Genomic DNA, 20,257 nt, shown 5'->3' with positions numbered 1-20,257 from the left:
AGCAGGTTTTCATCAAGGATGTCTCTGTACATTGCTGCATTCATCTTTCCCTCGATCCTGACTAGTCTCCCAGTTCCTGCCGCTGAAAAACATCCCCACAGCATGATGCTGCCACCACCATGCTTCACTGTAGGGATGGTATTGGCCAGGTGATGAGCGGTGCCTGGTTTCCTCCAGACATGACGCTTGCCATTCAGGCCAAAGAGTTCAATCTTTGTCTCATCAGACCAGAGAATTTTGTTTCTCATGGTCTGAGAGTCCTTCAGGTGCCTTTTGGCAAACTCCAGGCGGGCTGTCATGTGGACAGATTGGTGGAATGCTACAGAGATGGTTGTTCTTCTGGAAGGTTCTCCTCTCTCCACAGAGAAACGCTGGAGCTCTGTCAGAGTGACCATCGGGTTCTTGGTCACCTCCCTGACTAAGGCCCTTCTCCCCCGATCGCTCAGTTTGGCCGGGCGGCCAGCTCTAGGAAGAGACCTGGTGGTTCCAAACTTCTTCCATTTACAGATGATGGAGGCCACTGTGCTCATTGGGACCTTCAATGCTGCAGAAATTTTTCTGTAACCTTCCCCAGATCTGTGCCTCGCTACAATCCTGTCTCGGAGGACTACAGACAGTTCCTTGGACTTCATGGCTTGGTTTGTGCTCTGACATGCACTGTTAACTGTGAGACCCTATATAGACAGGTGTGTACCTTTTCAAATCATGTCCAATCAACTGAATTTACCACAGGTGGACTCCAATCAAGTTGTAGAAACATCTCAAGGATGATCAGTGGAAACAGGATGCACCTGAGCTCAATTTTGAGTGTCATGGCAAAGGCTGTGAATACTTATGTACATGTGATTTTTTTTTCTTTTTTTTCTTTTTAATAAATTTGCAAAGATTTCAAACAAACTTTTCTCGTTGTCATTATAGGGTATTGTTTGTATAATTTTGAGGAAAATAATGAATTTAATCCATTTTGGAATAAGGCTGTAACATAACAAAATGTGGAAAAAGTGAAGCGCTGTGAATACTTTCCGGATGCACTGTATATATATATATATATATATATATATATATATATATATATATATCTATATCTTTATATATTTTTTTTTTTTTCAGGACATGGATTATTGTGCATAAAGCCAACATCTCAGGTTGTTTCCTGGGAGTAAATGTAATGATCTGTACACTTAGTTTAACCCTTGGTTGAACTCTGCATCACCCTCTGCTTTTGGTTATCAATTGCTCACAAATGCTTCTGAAACATATGTAGATTCAGAGATCATTGAAAATTACATGTTGTTTTTAATGACTCACCACTTGACATTATTTATTTTATCTGATGCTACAAAATGCCTGCAGTGATGCATCTAAACTTTACATGAAAGTCAGTCTCATGAAACATTGTGTCTGTCATCGTATTAAGATGTAAAGTATGGATATGGGTGATTGCATGAGGAAAGCGTTTGTATTTTTTATGTAACATACCAGTAACAACAAAGAGAACTGAAGAAGTTTTGTGCCAGTGCACTGCTGCCTTTGAAGTTCCTGCTGTTGAATTGAATTTTAAGATGGAAAAGAATAAAGTACCTGTTATTCATATGATTATTTTATGACACGAAAAATACGTGTAAAGAGGAGAAAGTTTTAAAGGAAATGAAGCCCATTGCAGAAGGTAGGTTATTTCAAAAAGCACTGAACAATACAGTAGATGGTGCTTGCTAAGACAAGCATACATATTCCTCTTACTTAAGATTAGGGATTTGAACAAATTTTGTTCAAAATTTTGTTGTGATATATTTTTGATAAAAAAATATATCGTTTTCATATATACAGTAAATTTCAGTGAATATACCTTATCTATAAAATAATTCTGGGGGTCTTGCCATAAATGTGTTGAAGACTAAATGTTCTAGAGGGGAATTGCATCCTCAGAACAGGAGGGAAGAGATTTCAGTCAATAATCATCATGCAAACATCTCAGTTTAATGAATGATCTTGGTCCATCATGAACGATAAGTCACTACATTTTAAATTCCTAATGTACTATATGGAATTATTGAGTGCAAAGCCTCTCGAGTTGCTGACAGGAAATCAGTATACAATATTTATGTGCTTTTAACTTCTTTAGTTCATTGAATCCTGTAAGGGCCAACATGTCAAATACTGCAGGGGCATGCCATTCTGTATACTGTAATCAACAAGCATAATTAAAAGAAAAGATCAAATGGTGATAAAGTGCTGACTGTAAAATTGCTTTGTGTTGTATACTGGGTAGCTTCAATAATGTAATATATTTAATTATGTTTGATGATTAGTCAAGAAGAAGGCAGCATCAACACCAGAAAACAAACAAACCATTAAAGCACAAGTTGCGGGTAGGTTTTAATGACTGTTTTAACATTACATTACAAAAAATGCTTCAAAGAGAAACAAAACAGAACAAAAAGAAAGCCATCCCACAAACTGTATGTGATTTCTACAGCTATCAAGACTAAAACCGAATCTGATAAAGGTAAGTTATTGTTTGGACAGTTCTCGGCATGAAGTCATATTTTTGATAGTCATGCATGACAAAATATTGAAGTACTGTTTGAATATTAATGTCCCCATGGATGCTCTGTGTTGTGAACACCTGTGCAGAGAGCGTTTACTCCACAGACAACTATAAGGTGCACTCAAATCTTGCTAGACTCCAGTTGGCACAAGAAAATCGGATCTGTCAGATAAAATCACTTTAGATGAAGTCACAAAAGAGCGGCTGTATTTTCATGATAACATTGATCTGTTTTGACAGGAGTGTATCTTTCATGCACTGCTCCATAACTTTGCAAATACATAACAAAGCATGTATTCCTAACATAAAGAGAACTTGATTAAAGGACTTTGCTTGCACAGCTGAGGTGCAATTATAGAGGTGTCCGACTCTGTAAATGTGAACGCATGGGAGATTGGAAAGAGCATACAGTAGATGTGACAGGCACTATTTTCCTTTAACTTCAGAAACACCTGTTCCAGTTGAGGAGAATACAGCTGAAGAAACCCAAGTTCCCCTTCTGTCATTCACTCGACGTTGTGTCGATGAAGTGACACTAGGGGTCGCTACTGGGAGCCCCAGACATCTCTGATCAATGAGAATTGGCGAGTGGAATTTGCATGCCACTCCCCTGGACATACAGGTATAAAAGGAGCAGGAATGCAACCACTCATTCAGATTTCTTCTTCGGAGCCGAGTGGTTGTGTTCATTCAAGCTGAACTACTACCGGTCCATTCATCTCTCTTGCTCTCACGAGCTGTTGGTCTTACGGCGCGTTACAGCGGTTCTCCCCCTCTTGCACCAGCGTTGTGCAGAGTACATCCCTGGGCGCTTCAACAGCGAGAAAAAAAAAAGAGTATATTTTCTATCTAAAAGAGAATATTTTATTTAATATTTTCATCTGAAAGAAAGCCACCCCAGCGGCTCCCCATCTCGGTCCTTCTACCTATGGCTATGAGGCTGAGTCGGTTAGCACTGGGGGCGATTTGGGGACTTCAATGGGAGCTTCTCCGCCAGGTAACCCCCCACAGACCTCCCATTCCCCTGCACGCTCGTATGCCCTGGCCGGGTTCTGGGATGAGACCGCGAGCCTGTCTCAGGGTGGGTTCGCGGCCTCGTTCGGAACTCGCGAAGAGGATGAGATATCATTGCAGCATCGGAGAGGGGGCTCACCGTGTCTGACGCGGAAGACTCGGCTGGACTCCCACCCTCGGGTGCGGTGGTCCAGTCGCAGGCGGATGCGGAGCTGGCGGCCATGCTTGCCCGGGCAGCCGAGAGTGTCGGGCTGGAGTGGAACCCTCCGCTCTCCCCCGAACCCTCGCGGCCCGACGATTGGTTCCTTGGGCCGGAGCGCCGCTCACGGCCACGCTCCGCCCCCTGTTCCTTTCTTCCCGGAAGTGCATGAGGAGCTTACACGGTTGTGGCAGGCACCTTTTACTGCCCGCACCCGATTTGAGAACTCCTCCGCTCTCACTACCCTCAACGGTGGGGCGGCGAGGGGGTACTCGGTGCACTTGTGCCCACAGAACGCCGCCACCTGGTGGAGTCGTCCAAGGCTCCCGTCCAGGGCCTGTAGGCTCACGTCGTCACTGACGGCTAAAGCCTACGGCGCTGCTGGACGTGCCGCCTCCACCCTGCATGCCATGGCTCTCCTGCAGGTGCACCAAGCCAAGGCACTTAAAGAGCTGCACGAGGGTAGTTCTGACCTGGGATTAATGCAGAAGCTGTCATGGCGCGGTCTCTCGGGCAGGCGATGTCCACCTTGGTGGTCCAGGAACGCCACCTTTGGCTCAACCTGGTCAAGTCGAGAGAGGCTGACAAGGTTCGATTCCTTGACACCCCCATCTCCCAGGCTGGCCTATTCTGTGACACCGTCGGAGACTTTTCCCGGCAGTTTTCGAAGGTAGGAAGCAGACGGAGGCCATACAACATGTCCTGCCCCGGCGCAGCTCGAGGCCCCGCACCCTGTCTGCTCGTCGCCAAGGGCGTCCCCCTGCGGAGGTAACACCGGCTCAACCGCAGCCTGCCCCAGTGGGTCGGTCCCAGCGTGGAGCCACCCGCAGGAAACAGACGCCACCCGTCTCACGGCCAGCTGCCAAGAACCCAAGGAAGGCTTTGAAGTGCCCCTGAGACGGGCAGTCCAGGAAGTCTGGAACTCACCCTTCAGGAGCTGGTAAAGAGACCACTCCTTCCCCCGACGGAGGGTCGGGTGGAGAATCCTTATTTTCCTTTTCTTTTGATTTCGCCGCACTCCCATCAGGCTTCGGGACCCACTTTGTTAAGAAAAGAGCAGTTCCCTCACTTCCTGGGCCTCACAGTCGGTGTTCACCGGCGTCATTATCACGACCGCCAGACACCATTTCTCTCTGGAAGGTTCAGCGCCCCGGAGGCGGGACATCCGCCCCCGCGCGCCCAGCTGTGGCACAAGTCTGCTCCCAATGTGATGGTCTCCACGGGTCACGGTCTCGCACTTCTTCCTCCCCCGTCCCAGGCCGTTCCGGGGGTAGTCACAAGGAGCCAGGTAAGTGCTTTGATGTCCTTAGACTCGGCATAGCCACAAGGGCGTGGCTCACGCTCCCCAACACGTCACGTTGGCTGATCAGGACTGTCTGACTCAGCAAGCTCTCCCCGGTTCAGAGAATCTCTTTTCTCGGTATGGAGTTAGACTCGGTCTCAATGACGGCGCACCTCACAAACAAGCGCGTGCAGTCGGTGCTAAACTGACTGAGTACGTTCAGACAGAAGACTTCGATCCCACTGAAATCTCGAGTTGATGCATATGAGACCGCTTCAGCACTGGCTCCAGACTTGAGTCGTGAGATGGGCATGGCGCCACGGTGCACACCGCATGCTCATCACGCAGGTCTGTCACCGTCTGTTCAGCACTTGGTCCAACCTAGCATTCCTACGGGCAGGAGTTCCCTATGGCAGGTCTCCAGGCACGTCGTGGTTACAACGGATGCCTCCAAGCGTGGCTGGGGCACCGTGTGCAACGGGCATGCAGCCGCCAGCCCTTGGACCGGTCCGCGACTGTGTTGGCATATCAACTGCCTCGAGTTGCTGGCAGTATTGCTCGCCCTGCGGAGGCTTTTGCCGTTGATCCGGGGCAAGCACGTGTTGGTCCGGACGGACAAGACCATGTGACACTTTTCCACTTGAAAGCCCCCCTCTCTCTGGGTGGGGTGTGGTCTCCGCAGTGTCCTCCTCTTTGGAGGGACACCCCCCGACATGGACCTTATATGGCCCCCAGCTGAACAATTTCGTTCCTTTTGGGGAGTAAAAAAAAGAGAAAAGGCCGTGGCTGTGTCTCGGATAGTGTAAACGTGTTTGGCTCGCTGTCCCTGGAGGAGGGCTCGAGGCTCGAGACTTGACCCGAGCTCAAATACCCTCCCATCAAACAGATTTTAATTTTGCCATACAGCATCACAAAATGTCCACTTCATTGTTTATAAAATAATAATAATAAGTGACTACAAAATTTGGGGTCATTTAGAGCATTCAGGGGTATGAAGTGTTCTTCCACCATTGTCCATAAAATGGAATGGTTAATTTATTAAACAATGAAATATCTATAAATTACATACAAAAGGTGGTGTATTTACTTATAAATAAAATTCTGTAAATACCCAATATGCAGTATATAAGATAAGATGTTTATGGGTAAAAAGTTGTAGGCCTATTTTTATTAAGTACACTTGCAGCAGTTACATTTATTTCTTTGAATTTCATTCCATTTTAATTCTGCTTCCTTAAATTCAAATTACTATGCAGGATTTTGTTTGCCACATCAATTTTGAATTTAAACAATCCTGGCGCACAACCCTTGTTACTATTTCTTGTTACTATATGTTAAGTTATTTTTTCCACAGAGATTAAACTATTTTTGCACATCTTTAGTAAGATTGCAAATAAAATTCTGAAATTAATACACTAATGCGGCTGTATGGTTGGCCCTGTGTGAACTCTGTGTGAACTCCTAATCTAAAAAACCTAACTCTCCCACTATAACTCCTGCTTGCTTGTCTTACTTGTTAGTGACTAAATTGTTATGTCTATTCACTGCTCCCTTCGGTATGTATTACAACATGAATTTACAAACTGCTCTGATGAGAGCAGTTCCCTTCAGTTTCACTGTGTCATTGCACTCCGACTGCCTGTGAACATCCTCTGTGCAATTACAATAACTCACAAACTTTGGTTTGTTATCACAATTCACAGCTTTCTCTGATGGTCTGTGAGTGTGTGTTTCTATGTGTTATTTCAATACTATCAATGAACTATAGTTCAAGTGATTGTGTTGAACATAAAAAGGTGTTTTTCTTTGGGAAAGCTAAGTAACTTTAAGTATATGTAATACCTGTTGAAAGTGAGTTTATTTTATTTTGTTCTTTATTTTATATACTATTTTATGTTAATATTAAGTCTTATTTTCATCTATTAGAGTACCTTCTTGAGGTCACCATTACTTTAAAATGCAAGTCATCTCCCTCCCTCCCTGGGTATAAATGTTAACCGATACTCTATAATTAACTGAAAGACCCTTGAAACTTTCAAATGTGTGACTGTAGCACTGCATACAATCACATATTGAAGTGGGTAAATATTACTTCAATGTATCTCTCATTGACAAACTTCTTTAGAAGAACTGAAAGCTGAGGAAAATGTCACAGAGGGCAAAAAAGCAGGTAAGTAAACCAAAGCCTCACCTTATTAATACCCTAAATTACATTACAGTAATTTTACCTCCACAGCTACTGTAAAAGGAGACATACTTTGATACTTTTTTATTAATGGGTTCACAATTTTATGAACTTACAGTACTGTTTAATACTGTACACTTGCACTGTGATTGACAGGATTAGGCGAAATTGCTCTTTCCAAATTTTTGTTTAGAACTCCATTTATGTTCAGGGATATTGCTTATGTCTATATGTAAATGCCATCTTAAACCACATAGGCCTGTGTGTATGGTAATCAGACAATACCTTAATTTTTTTCTTTCAGTCAGAACTGTTTGCATAATTCTATGATGTTTAGATCTGAAAATCGCACTTTGTTTTACAGGCAAGACACCGTACTTCCAATGTGTTTTAATGAGTTCAAAATCCAGCCAGTATCCACTGCGGCCCATGTCTCCTGTTATGAGTCCTGCCATTAACCCCACTCTAATGAGAGCCATGATGGAGCAGAGGGCCGCTTTACTTCAGCAGAAAGCCCACGCAGCAGGCCAGTAACAGGGCGACACAGCCCATTCAGCCTGGCCATGCGCAAACTACTAAAGAACTGCTGTAAAACAATGCTGCTGGGCTCTCAAGAGCTATTCTCCTAAATAATAACTACTTTTAGACTAATGAAAATACTGAAACAAAGAGGGCCATCAAGTCCTTTTACTTTCAATGAATGGAGGTGTCTGATCTTTTAACAGAGATGTTTTATGCCTTCATCAATGGCTTTTGAATATGATCACACTTTTTTGCAAAAGTGTGTTAAGTGATATACAATTACATAAAACGTATATTACAGTGCTTGTAAGGCAGCACTGTATTAAAACTGCTCAACCATTCTGGTTTAGGTTTCTTCTAAACCGCTAGACCTAATTATTAAAGGAATGTTCTAAGTTTAATACAAGTTTTGCTTAGTCAACAGCATTTGTTGCATAATTTTGATTATCATAGAAATTGTTTTACTCATCCCTCTTTTATTTAAAAAAAAAGAAGAAGCAAATATCATGGTTACAGTAAGCCAATTATAATGGAAGCATATGAGGCCAATCTATAAACACTAAAATACATACTGTTTCAAAAGTATAGCCACAAGATGTAAACATTATATGTGCTAACATGATTTTAGTGTGATAAAATATCTGTTCTACACTATTTTAGTGGAATAAAATTGCGTACAGGGCTTACCGCTGTTACGTTGCCATGTCAATAAAGTTGTAATATTGGATATAACTTTACTCAGAAAAAGTTAGTAAGCGATTTCATCAGACTAAAATCATGTTAACTTGTATAATGTTTACGCCTTGTGGCTACACTTTTGAGACCGTGTGTATTTTAATGTTTATGGATTTGCCCCACTCACTTCTATTGTAAAAGCCTTAAAAGATTTTTGCTTTTTGTCAAAATAATTTTTTTGCGGTAATCAACACTATGCCACAAATGCTGCTAACTTGTATTTAACCCATTATTTAAGCATCTGCAATTAATTCCACCTGAACCACTTAACATACTCCATTCAAACTTTGTTTTGTAGATAATTTCAGTCTAGGTAAGCTATCTTCTTTTGTTTTTGTAAAATTTATACTTTCAAGAATTCTAAGATTGAAGTTATAAAAACTCTCTTTCACTTCTTGATAACTGACAGCAATGATGTCATTGCAATATGTGCATATAAATTGCAATTGGTCCTCTTTCTTATGTCAATTTGAATATTGTGATTGGTCTTCCTTTCTTGCATCCATTTAAAATTTTAAGACTGCATTTATACACTGCAAAGACAGTGTAGCGTTCTGTTGATTTCCTGCTCAGCCGACAGAAAACAAGGTGCATGCTGAGTGTTATGATAACAGCGATGGTGTTCTAATGCAGCACCGAATTTACAAAAAAACTGAAACCTGAGTTTACCTAAAATTTTAGTTTTATTTTTTAAATACTATTACTCTTGCAAGCACTGGTATTTCCTTCTGGAATTGCACATTATAATGTAAATTTTGAAATATATTTAATGTGTAACACCTGCCAAAAAGTGTTACATTTGTTTTTTCTATTTATTTCAGATCTTAAATCATCTGTTTACATTTGTTTCAAGGTAGATGCTGCTGTTTATTTTATTTTTATTTTTTTATTATTGTACATAAGACTACTCAGCCTTGAAACAAGTTTTTAAACGTGTTAAATAATTAACGTATTGCTCTAAATATTCAGATATTTATTTTTCTATGTCAAAGTATACAGTCTCATTAATAGAAATCTGGCAACATGCATTCACGAAGGGCCTTATCTCTTGACACAGGCCATATCCTTTGATTCATTGGTAATAAGATTATATTTAGTGTGTCTGGGTTATATCTGGGTCTGGGATCTCTGCATTTGTATGCATGGCCATGGAAGGCAGGAGGATGACATTTGGACCGAATCTGATTTCTACCTTAAACAGTGGAAGCTTACATTCTTATTGAATACAGACACATTATGAGATTAAGAGGCATTTAATGTCTCCAGCCTCTGTATAATGAATATCTTTAATTTTACTTGACTGGGAATTCTGTACACTTGAATATCTCTAGTTAATAGAAAACATTTTTTCATGCAAAATACTGTTATGAGGGTTATAATATGGGATGGTTTCTGTATTTAAGCTTTTTTATTTTTGTAAAATTGAGAGTGTTGCTTGTACATGTAAAACCAAAACAAAAGATACTAAAAGAAACAGTATTTTACAGCAGTTGTTCTCAACAGGTTTTGTTTTGTTTCAGGGTCCAGATTTTAAATTGGACAAAGTACCAAAATTGTTCACTGTACTAAAGTAAACAAAATGGATCATTAGCATGATCTACATAGGTCCAACAATATGCAAAATGATTAAGACTCCATTGGAGAATTGACTAAATTTAGTTTTTTGAATGTCTCTTAAATTTGTATGGTTTTATGCTCTTGGCAGCCAATAATTCATTGCACAAATCACATTATGATCGGTACAAATCATGTTTATCCTCATTGCAAGTGAACCTATATTTAACGTTGTCAAGTCGCATTTTTAAATGTTTTTTATATGTTTTTTCTCCATTATTTTTGAGGATGAAAACATGCAACTGTCCCAACTGGCTTCTACCTAATTTTCAGCCTAGTCTCATAGAATGAACGTTACTATAGCTACATTTATAGTACTAATTCTATGCTTCATCTCAGTTTTCTGGTGAAATTAACACTAGAGGCGCTATACAACAACTGTGCGTTTTATTCACATTCACGCAAATGAAGACTACAATGGCTGATAATGACTTTATAAACATTTATTTTTCACACTACTACTCATACACTGCTATGTTATGATATCAAAACACTTTTACTGTAACGTATCATTTGAGAAACAATGCAAGATGGCATGTTAATGAAAGTGTCATAGATGTGACATGACATGACATGGTTGCTTCAGAAAATTTTCTTTTGATGTAGCATTTTGTTTTTGGACACTATCGGTTAGGTTTAGTTGTTGGCTAAGGGTAAGAATGTCTGTTTTGTGTCCACCTCATTTGATTTTATATCACTGTTAGTTAGGTTTAGGTTCAAGTTTTAGGTTAGGGAGGTATGTTTTATTCATTTAAACCTCCATCTAATATTCAGCTTGAAAACCTCATCTGATTATGACACCATTTCTCTCGCTTCTGGTGCCTCCCGCTGGGCAACTCACTGGGAAACTGCAGTGAAACGTTTCATGAGGACCGTAATTTCGTTTTGCAAAAATGTTGCCACGTTCACGTAATGTTCATTAGACCAGGCTGGACTCGTTGTACGTATTGCAGCAGTCTCTAGGAGAAATAAACATTAGAGGCGCTAAAACAACAATGACATTTATTCACTTTCACACAAATCACGTGTAAAACGGCAGATTACCAGTTCATAAATATTTTTTGCCCTGTTCCATACACAATTCTATGTTATGACATCTAAACACTTTTGCCATAGTTTTATTACATGACCAACAACATTTACAAGCTTGTTTGAGCGTAATCAGATGGTGCATAGCTCAGCTGATAGAGCTCGTGACTTGACGTTTGAGCCGAAAGGGTGATAGAAGCACCACAAAATGATGTGGTTACTTCAGCAGTTCTGTTTTTCATCTCACATTTGCTTATATGACACTATTAGTTAGGTTTAAGGTTTAGGGTAGGGAGGTAGGCTTTGTTGATGTACTTGATAGAGCATTAACCTTTAAAACCTCATACTTTTGGGATAACATTTAACCTGCTTTTAGCGCCATCCGGTAGACATTTCACCTCGGACCTGCTGTGAGTACAACATAATAGATACCATGGAATATCATTTTACAAAAAACATTTGCCACCGTCACATAATTTTTATGAAATCAAGCTGCTAATTTTGCTCTATCGAGTGGCAGATGAATTAGAGCCAAATTATAGCAGAGTTTAATTGGACACATGGCTTGCAGGAATTGTTTTCCTCCCTTTTAAAAGTTGTTAAGCCTGTTTATTTCACTACCCTAACTATGCACAATTATGTGGTCAGTTGGATTTTCTTATTTGCATTTAGTATTGTTTTCTCCCCCCCTGTTGTCCAAAAAGAACTACAACACAATTTGGGTCAAGGCCACAAGTTGAGAACCACTGCTTTGCTGTATTTGACAACATTGCAACAGTTTCCCATATTCTCCTAGAAGCATCTTTTTCCTGTAACATTTTAAGCTGTACAGTGCAAATATCTCGATTGTGACAATTTCAACCAGAAACTCTTATTCAGGAACACATACTTTAATATTTATGAATGAACGACACAAATATTGATGACACTGTCTGAAATATATGTATAAAATGGCACAAAGGCCATTTTGTCTAACATGTTCTTCATGTTATACAAAAGTAATGTCTTACCATAAACGAGAGACAGTGTACAGTAAGAATACAATGTTTACAAGGTGGAATGAAAATGCTAAAGCGCTTGTTTGAGTGTTAAGATAGAGATTGATGATTCTCATGATGCTTAAAAGACACTAGATTTACAATACCAAGTTTTGAATATGTTTGTATGTTTGTTATTTGCATGCCCCCTTGGTATGTTTGTATGTGACATCTTGGTTTCTTACTTGCTAAATTGGCTTGTTGCCCTGAATTTCAACTGAGTCTGTAAATTGATTATTTTATAAAAAATTACACAAACCAACTGGAGACCTAGTGCTTGTGCCGAAGCATGCTGTACATCTAACTGATCTTTAAAAGGATTTATCACTTTTCGTGTTTTGATTCAACAGTTTAACGGCACATCAGACTGAGTCATATTTTGCAATCACATTGTAGAGACTTCAGATTCATAGTTTTAATTGCCAACTTGTCAGCTATGTCAACTGTTCTAATGAATGTTGAATAAGATTTATCAGTCGAAGTGATGCACATTTTGGATTTTTTTTTCTTTTTTTTTTTCTGTCACATCTTGCTGGATTGTAGTGAGCAAAATTCTGGTAATAAATTAATTGCTTTATGCAAAGTTTCTCTTTATGAAAAGTTTCTCACTTATATGTTTTTCATGTAAATATTCTGTGACAGAAGACAAAGTAATGTGTCAAAAAGACTAATGTGCTAAAGCAATTATAAATAAAAGAGAAATAAGTGTGGCATAAACAAAATTCCTTTTTTCAGTATATAATGTAGACAGACAGATGGACGGATGGACAGACTGACAGACAGACAGACAGACAGAGAGATAGATAGATAGATAGATAGATAGATAGATAGATAGATAGATAGATAGATAGATCGTTAGATGATAGTGCTTTTTCTGGTAGTATGTTAAATAATTGAATGCAAAGTACCATCCCTGCTAATAAAAACATCTTAAACCACCTTAAGCTGATCTTATCTGGTTTTGATTGGTCTAGCTTGTCTCCTAGCCTGTGCAAGCTGGTGTTCTGCTGATTTAGCTGGTCAGACAGCAAGTCCCCCAAACTGACCAGCAGACAAGTGCCCAAAAGCACCCTAAAATCAGCAAATAGACCAGCTGGACCAGGCTATGAGACCAGCTAAAATCAGCAAACCAGACTGAGCTTTTCAGCAGGGATACGTTGTACATCTTAAGTGCAACTTCACATACATAACTGTAAATCAAGTTTATCTAGTCTTAAAGCAAAAAAAAAAAAAAAAAAAAAAAAGAAAAAAATGGAACGCTTCTGTCTTTCCTGCAGTTGTGCATATTCTCCAGTTCCTTGTGAGATTACATGTTTTTTGTCTTTGCACTCTTGATGGGGCCATTCATATTTATAATTTAATCTAATCTACTCATTTAGAAGCCATAAATCGAAGCTAGTGAATAAATACAGACTGTGCCGCTGTAATTCCCTCTAATGTTCCCTCTTCAAACCCACATCTGTCGAGATCACCATAAAATGAGCCCACTATTTTAAACCAAATTCTCAATGGTTTCCCAGCTGTAAAAAAGAGAGAAAAAAACCAGGATCTAAGCCAAGGTTCTGGATTCTAGTCCCCAGTCTGGCAAAGTAGTGTGGTTCTGAGCAGCTCAAGCAGGTCACATCAGCTGGTGAGACAAGATATCTGGGTCAGCCAGAGGACTACATTACTGCAATGTGCTCCTGTGAACAGCACTAATGTATATAAATAATACAGTAAGAGATGGGACTGGTGAGGTATTCACACTCAGAAAATGCAGAAATTCCCAAGGTTTTTCCCATTAAATCATACAATTTTCATTTGAGACATTAATGATTTTGGTTCTTGTTTCTTATTCAGAAGGTTTACATTGGGAAGGAAGATTTGAAGTGAATGTTTTGTTCTCCTTTCAGATCTGGGAATTTGTAATTTGAATTTATACGTTTCTTACTGTAAATTCTTTGCTCTTTCCATCCAAAAGTATTGCAACATTGAACTTTTCCAGTTATTAGCTGTTTAGTTTTCCAGTAATTAGTTTTTCAATGACTAGCAATGGATTTAGTGTGACAAAACACTATACATCATTATTTTTTGTCACAGTTACAACCGAATGAGCAGAGGCAATTAACATTCTCTCCTTAATGTTCTCTTTCAGTGATTCAATTAGTATATCGGTTCGTTCGAAAGAGCCAGTTAAATGACCAGTTCATTTGAAGCCTTGTTCAGAAGTCCCTGTGACTTGCGTGCTATTTAACACCTTGTATTTTGTAGCAAAATATCTAGTTATGCTGTTCATCATTACCCAACCACGATGACCCAATCATAGAAATTAGAATGTTTTTTTATTTTTTTATTTTTTTTATTAGTTTATGTTTGGTGTTAATTACAATGTACAAGTTTAATCCAGTCACCCCGATCCTCACCCTCTAACCCTACTCTAACTCAGCCCTAACCCTCCTCCTGATTCTGTGCCAGATAAATACTGATTTTGAAAACAAATGATATCATGCGGTGTTAACCCTAACAGGTATTGACTTCTTAAGGGCGATTTATACTTCTGCATCAAACCTATACACCATAGGCTATGCTGCGCTACACCTCTTAGTCATATTTCCTACATGCATTATAAAGACCAGATCCTAAGCGAGCAAGCAAGTAGTTAATTAATTGTATGATTTTTTTTTAAAGAATGGCCAAATATATATACATGTGTGTATGAGGAGTAACGTTGTCAAAGTGCAGAACGTGCGCAACATGGACGGGTTAAGCACCGTCTCCACTATGCGAGCTGGGTCCAAGTTGGAGTGGCAAGTGGGGTGGCAAAGCTAATTTTTTGGGTGGCATCTGCCACCCCGTGTCACCCTTCTGGCCATGCCCCTGCTCTGCATTGTAAGCAACAAGTTTTATAAATAATATACCTAAATAATATACCTACAGTAAATCTCAACCTGTTCACATACTTTGATCCACAAATTAATCATACAGCGCAGGTTCAATTCTGAAGTATAAACTGGCCTTTAAACTTCAAAAGTTAGCTTCTTGTTGTTGGTAGCTAACCCTCTGGGATATTAGAATACTATTCCAACAACACAGCTTTTTGTTTCACTACAATTTTTCAAAAGAGTTTAACTTTTTAAAATTATGGGTAGCCTAGCTTGACAAACTGCATTTTCAGTGTAGCTTGTATAACACTGCTTCCATATCATATTCTTCCATACATATCATATTTAGCTAGTGTAACATTAAACCACAAACCCCCTGCTGCTCAATAAGTGCAAGCAGTCTTTTACTATCAACAGCAGCATAAGATTCCTCAGGGTAGCATCAGAGCTTCATCTCCATTTAAAATAACTCCATTTAGACCAGGGCAAACTCGACAATAAGGAAACTGCTGTCTCGAGTAGACAGTGTGATTGTGAATCTCATATTAGCACTGGCATCCCAGGGTCTCTGTAGACAATAAAAGCCCTGGAGATAAATAAATCTGCACATTCTCACTAAGAAAGGAGGTTGACTCCACACCAGTATTGAATGAAAGAGACAATGCATGCAAAGAGCAACAGTAAGAACACTCATGGTCTGCAGACTAATGACAGGGTCTAAACTATGACAAATTCTTTTTAATTAGACCCCCTACCACAGTTGTATATTTTACAAGTATGGCCATAAGAGAGCTGCAGCCTGATTGCATGCTTTAAGGTGGCGTGGGCCATTATGATGACTACCTCATTAAATAATGCAGGAGACCTGTGGTTTAGTGCTGCGTTTGTATACAAGAGCTCTGGGCGTGTCCAGAACACCCTCAGCAGACGGTCTGAGTGGGTGTGCACAGAATTAGATCAGGACAGGAGGAAGATTTTGGCACTGGCTTTGTGCACGCTCAGCAAACAAACGGTCTCCTAGGATTCAGAGTGGGTTCAGACTGTTTTAAAGCTGTTTAAGCCTTAAACACAAATATGATTAAAACATTTAAAAGTTCAGTTCAAAAATGTACAAAAACAGATAAGGTTTCATGTATATCAATATTTATTGGCTGCATTTTTCCTTTCGCAGTTTAGTTTGAGTTACATAATTTATCTCAGCATTTTGAAAGGACATATACACATATTTACTTCCATTCAGCATGTTCATTTAAACCACATGTAGTGTTCTGTATGATAATACCTCTATACTGCATGGGTTTCTCAGCACTAATACCCTATTATACAATCAAATTGATATGGTAAAGTTAAGCCAACAATCAAAACACTTTTGAATGCTCAAGAAATACTACAATGGAACCATACTGAAATATTCCTTAAGAAAAGCAGGGGATAATTCTTGGTTTCCTCACACTATGGGTTGCTTTGGTTGTAATGGCAATATGTACCCATAGAAAGCAAGGCTAGAAAAATTTAGACAATTTGATCAACATTCCGATTGCTTAAAATACAAAAAGGCTGTTTATAATGCAGCATGATCAAAAACATGTGCAGGACATTTAAATAAGATGTGTATTAAAACACTGATCATGGCAATAACACAGCTCTACTAAATATATACTGAAACAGATTAATTTACACCATCATCTGAGGATAATCAATTTTCAATACTTTCTGGTTGCTAAATCTGATCACCATTGCAAATGTAATAATGGCTTTACATAATGGCATTCTCTGAACCAAAAAGTAATACATTACTTGATGGTGAATACATTCAGATTCGAAATAGCCATTTACAAGGGAGGAGTCATTAACAAAAAACTGGAAAGTTGACTTTTAAGTTACAAGTTCAACAAAATGTGAAAAAATTATAATATTGACTGTTAACCTGCTTGTTCTGAAGAGAAGCCATCTGTTCTGGAGATAAGTTGTAAAATCAAATCAAATCAAATCAAATCAAATCAGATATGGATTTAAACTGTTCCACTGTATAGATGCTGTGCCCATAGAATTCAAACATTTTTGTGTAATACAAAATAGTGGCATAACCACACACATAACCATAACCATTCATAACTATGATTGTTTGGCCTAAAACAGATGTAGTTAAGAGGCTTTAAACAAATCGTTCACACAATCCTTTTCCAAGAAGTCTCATTTGCCCAAAATAACAGAGGATATGTAATTATTTGCTTATCGAGGAAAATCTCAGCCAATTTCAGCAAAAAAGCTGAAGCCATGCGGATTCTACTCTCCTTGTAGGCTATATGAATCTGTATTGAAAATGTATCTCCATATTTTATTCTCTTGACATTGAGCAACATTAAGTAACAATGCAACATAACCAAACTGATGAGTTAAAATATCCAGTACATTGCCCTTGTTACTTGTTGCCCTTGTTTCCAAAAAAGGAAAAAAATCTCTGAAATCAAATGGCAAAATTATATATATATTCTAAATTCACTCATTTGGGCTTGAAACTAAACCACTGTAAAATCCAGTTGGCAGAGAGACTAATAACAAAACAGCATTCCATAAAACAGAGCAATTTTGATTGCTCAGTAAACTATTTTTACACAATCTAAACCATTAACTGACCAAGATAATTATGTGGAAGCATGCACTAGCATGTGTCTCTATACAACACCTTGTTTGCATTTGGCTCTGTGTACACAGCTGTGTTAGTTTTACAGTATAACTTTGTATAACAATTTAAACTAATACTTTAACCTCAGATAGGTCCTGAAAATAATAATATTTAAGTTGGAAAAGTTACATGGCCATTGGATTATACATTACTTTGTGGTCACCTCTAAAAAACTCTTAGAGGTCTGGTCCTTAGTATAAATAGATGTCTTAGAAATAAACTTAATGTTTACTGTTGATGTTTAAGCCATAAAGCAATATTCCTCTATAACAAAGAGTAAACACGACCCTCAGTGAACAATGTACTAAATGTGAATCGAACCCTCTGGGATATTAGAATACTAATCCAATAACACAGCTAAAGTGGTGGTAAAATAATGACAGCAAATGATCAATAGAAAAATTTTCTTTGCCACGGTGTAAAGGGGTATATGCTGTGAAACACTAAAACCTGAACAGACAATGTAGTTTTCTTCAAAGGAATAGTTCTCCAAAAATGAAAATTGTCATTAATTACTCACCCCTCACGTCATTCTAAACCTGTACACTGTTAGGGTCCGTTCACACTGAAAGCACCCTTGCGCTAATGTAGGTGAATGTAGGTGTCTCAAGATGCATTTTTAACAGTTGAAGTTTTCATTAACTTAACATGCACTACATTTTTTTATATTTAAGATTAAAGCATTTCATTACAAATTTCCATCAAATTGAAATGAGTAGACTTTAATAAAAAAAAAATTAAATAAAAAAACGTACATACCTTTATACTAATACAGTTTTATCAATTTAATTTTGTTAAAGATTACATGAGTCAATTTGATGGAAATGTGTTATGAAACTAAAATGTGTAAATCTTAAAAATGTAAGTATTTTTTGAGTGTGGCATCCAAAATATGCGACACTCCTGTGCAAAACATATATATATATATATATATATATATATATATATATATATATATATATACAGGTGCATCTCAATAAATTAGAATGTTGTGGAAAAGTTCATTTATTTCAGTAATTCAACTCAAATTGTGAAACTCGTGTATTAAATAAATTCAATGCACACAGACTGAAGTAGTTTAAGTCTTTGGTTCTTTTAATTGTGATGCTTTTGGCTCACATTTAACAAAAACCCACCAATTCACTATCTCAAAAATTAGAATATGGTGACATGCCAATCAGCTAATCAACTCAAAACACCTGCAAAGGTTTCCTGAGCCTTCAAAATGGTCTCTCAGTTTGGTTCACTAGGCTACACAATCATGGGGAAGACTGCTGATCTGACAGTTGTCCAGAAGACAATCATTGACACCCTTCACAAGGAGGGTAAGCCACAAACATTCATTGCCAAAGAAGCTGGCTGTTCACAGAGTGCTGTATCCAAGCATGTAAACAGAAAGTTGAGTGGAAGGAAAAAGTGTGGAAGAAAAAGTTGCACAACCAACCGAGAGAACTGCAGCCTTATGATTGTCAAGCAAAATCGATTCAAGAATTTGGGTGAACTTCACAAGGAATGGACTGAGGCTGGGGTCAAGGCATCAAGAGCCACCACACACAGACATGTCAAGGAATTTGGCTACAGTTGTCATATTCCTCTTGTTAAGCCACTCCTGAACCACAGACAACGTCAGAGGCGTCTTACCTGGGCTAAGGAGAAGAAGAACTGGACTGTTGCCCAGTGTTCCAAAGTCCTCTTTTCAGATGAGAGCAAGTTTTGTATTTCATTTGGAAACCAAGGTCCTAGAGTCTGGAGGAAGGGTGGAGAAGCTCATAGCCCAAGTTGCTTGAAGTCCAGTGTTAAGTTTCCACAGTCTGTGATGATTTGGGGTGCAATGTCATCTGCTGGTGTTGGTCCATTGTGTTTTTTGAAAACCAAAGTCACTGCACCCATTTACCAAGAAATTTTGGAGCACTTCATGCTTCTCTTCTGCTGACCAGCTTTTTAAAGATGCTGATTTCATTTTCCAGCAGGATTTGGCACCTGCCCACACTGCCAAAAGCACCAAAAGTTGGTTAAATGACCATGGTGTTGGTGTGCTTGACTGGCCAGCAAACTCACCAGACCTGAAGCCCATAGAGAATCTATGGGGTATTGTCAAGAGGAAAATGAGAAACAAGAGACCAAAAAATGCAGATGAGCTGAAGGCCACTGTCAAAGAAACCTGGGCTTCCATACCACCTCAGCAGTGCCACAAACTGATCACCTCCATGCCATGCCGAATTGAGGCAGTAATTAAAGCAAAAGGAGCCTCTACCAAGTATTGAGTACATATACAGTAAATGAACATACTTTCCTGAAGGCCAACAATTCACTAAAAATGTTTTTTTTTTTTTATTGGTCTTATGATGTATTCTAATTTTTTGAGATGGTGAATTGGTGGGTTTTTGTTAAATGTGAGCCAAAATCATCACAATTAAAAGAACCAAAGACTTAAACTACTTCAGTCTGTGTGCATTGAATTTATTTAATACACGAGTTCCACAATTTGAGTTGAATTATGAAATAAATGAACTTTTCCACGACATTCTAATTTATTGAGATGCAC

General features: G+C 38.8%; 1 protein-coding gene across 7 annotated transcripts in view; it reads left to right on the top strand.

The window, feature by feature from the left end:
- LOC127416041 (probable serine/threonine-protein kinase kinX) overlaps positions 1-8,319 on the top strand; it is a 64,052-nt gene extending 55,733 nt beyond the window's left edge. For 2 of the 7 annotated variants that reach the window (XM_051655137.1, XM_051655138.1), the window contains exons 14-17: positions 2,310-2,369; positions 2,477-2,506; positions 7,169-7,213; positions 7,593-8,319. In XM_051655137.1, coding sequence (XP_051511097.1) covers positions 2,310-2,369; positions 2,477-2,506; positions 7,169-7,213; positions 7,593-7,762 — 305 coding nt within the window. In that variant the 3' untranslated portion in view covers positions 7,763-8,319. Of the gene's footprint in view, positions 1-1,110; positions 2,219-2,309; positions 2,370-2,476; positions 2,507-2,994; positions 3,260-7,168; positions 7,214-7,592 lie in introns of those variants that run through there. The other 5 variants (XM_051655141.1, XM_051655136.1, XM_051655140.1 and 2 more) reach the window with 4 other exon arrangements.
- Positions 8,320-20,257: the final 11,938 nt, after the last annotated feature.

The sequence above is a fragment of the Myxocyprinus asiaticus genome, chromosome 25 (assembly GCF_019703515.2).
Source record: "Myxocyprinus asiaticus isolate MX2 ecotype Aquarium Trade chromosome 25, UBuf_Myxa_2, whole genome shotgun sequence".
In the NCBI taxonomy this organism is placed as follows: Eukaryota; Metazoa; Chordata; class Actinopteri; order Cypriniformes; family Catostomidae; genus Myxocyprinus; species Myxocyprinus asiaticus.
This window is presented reverse-complemented; position numbering and strand designations above follow the sequence as displayed.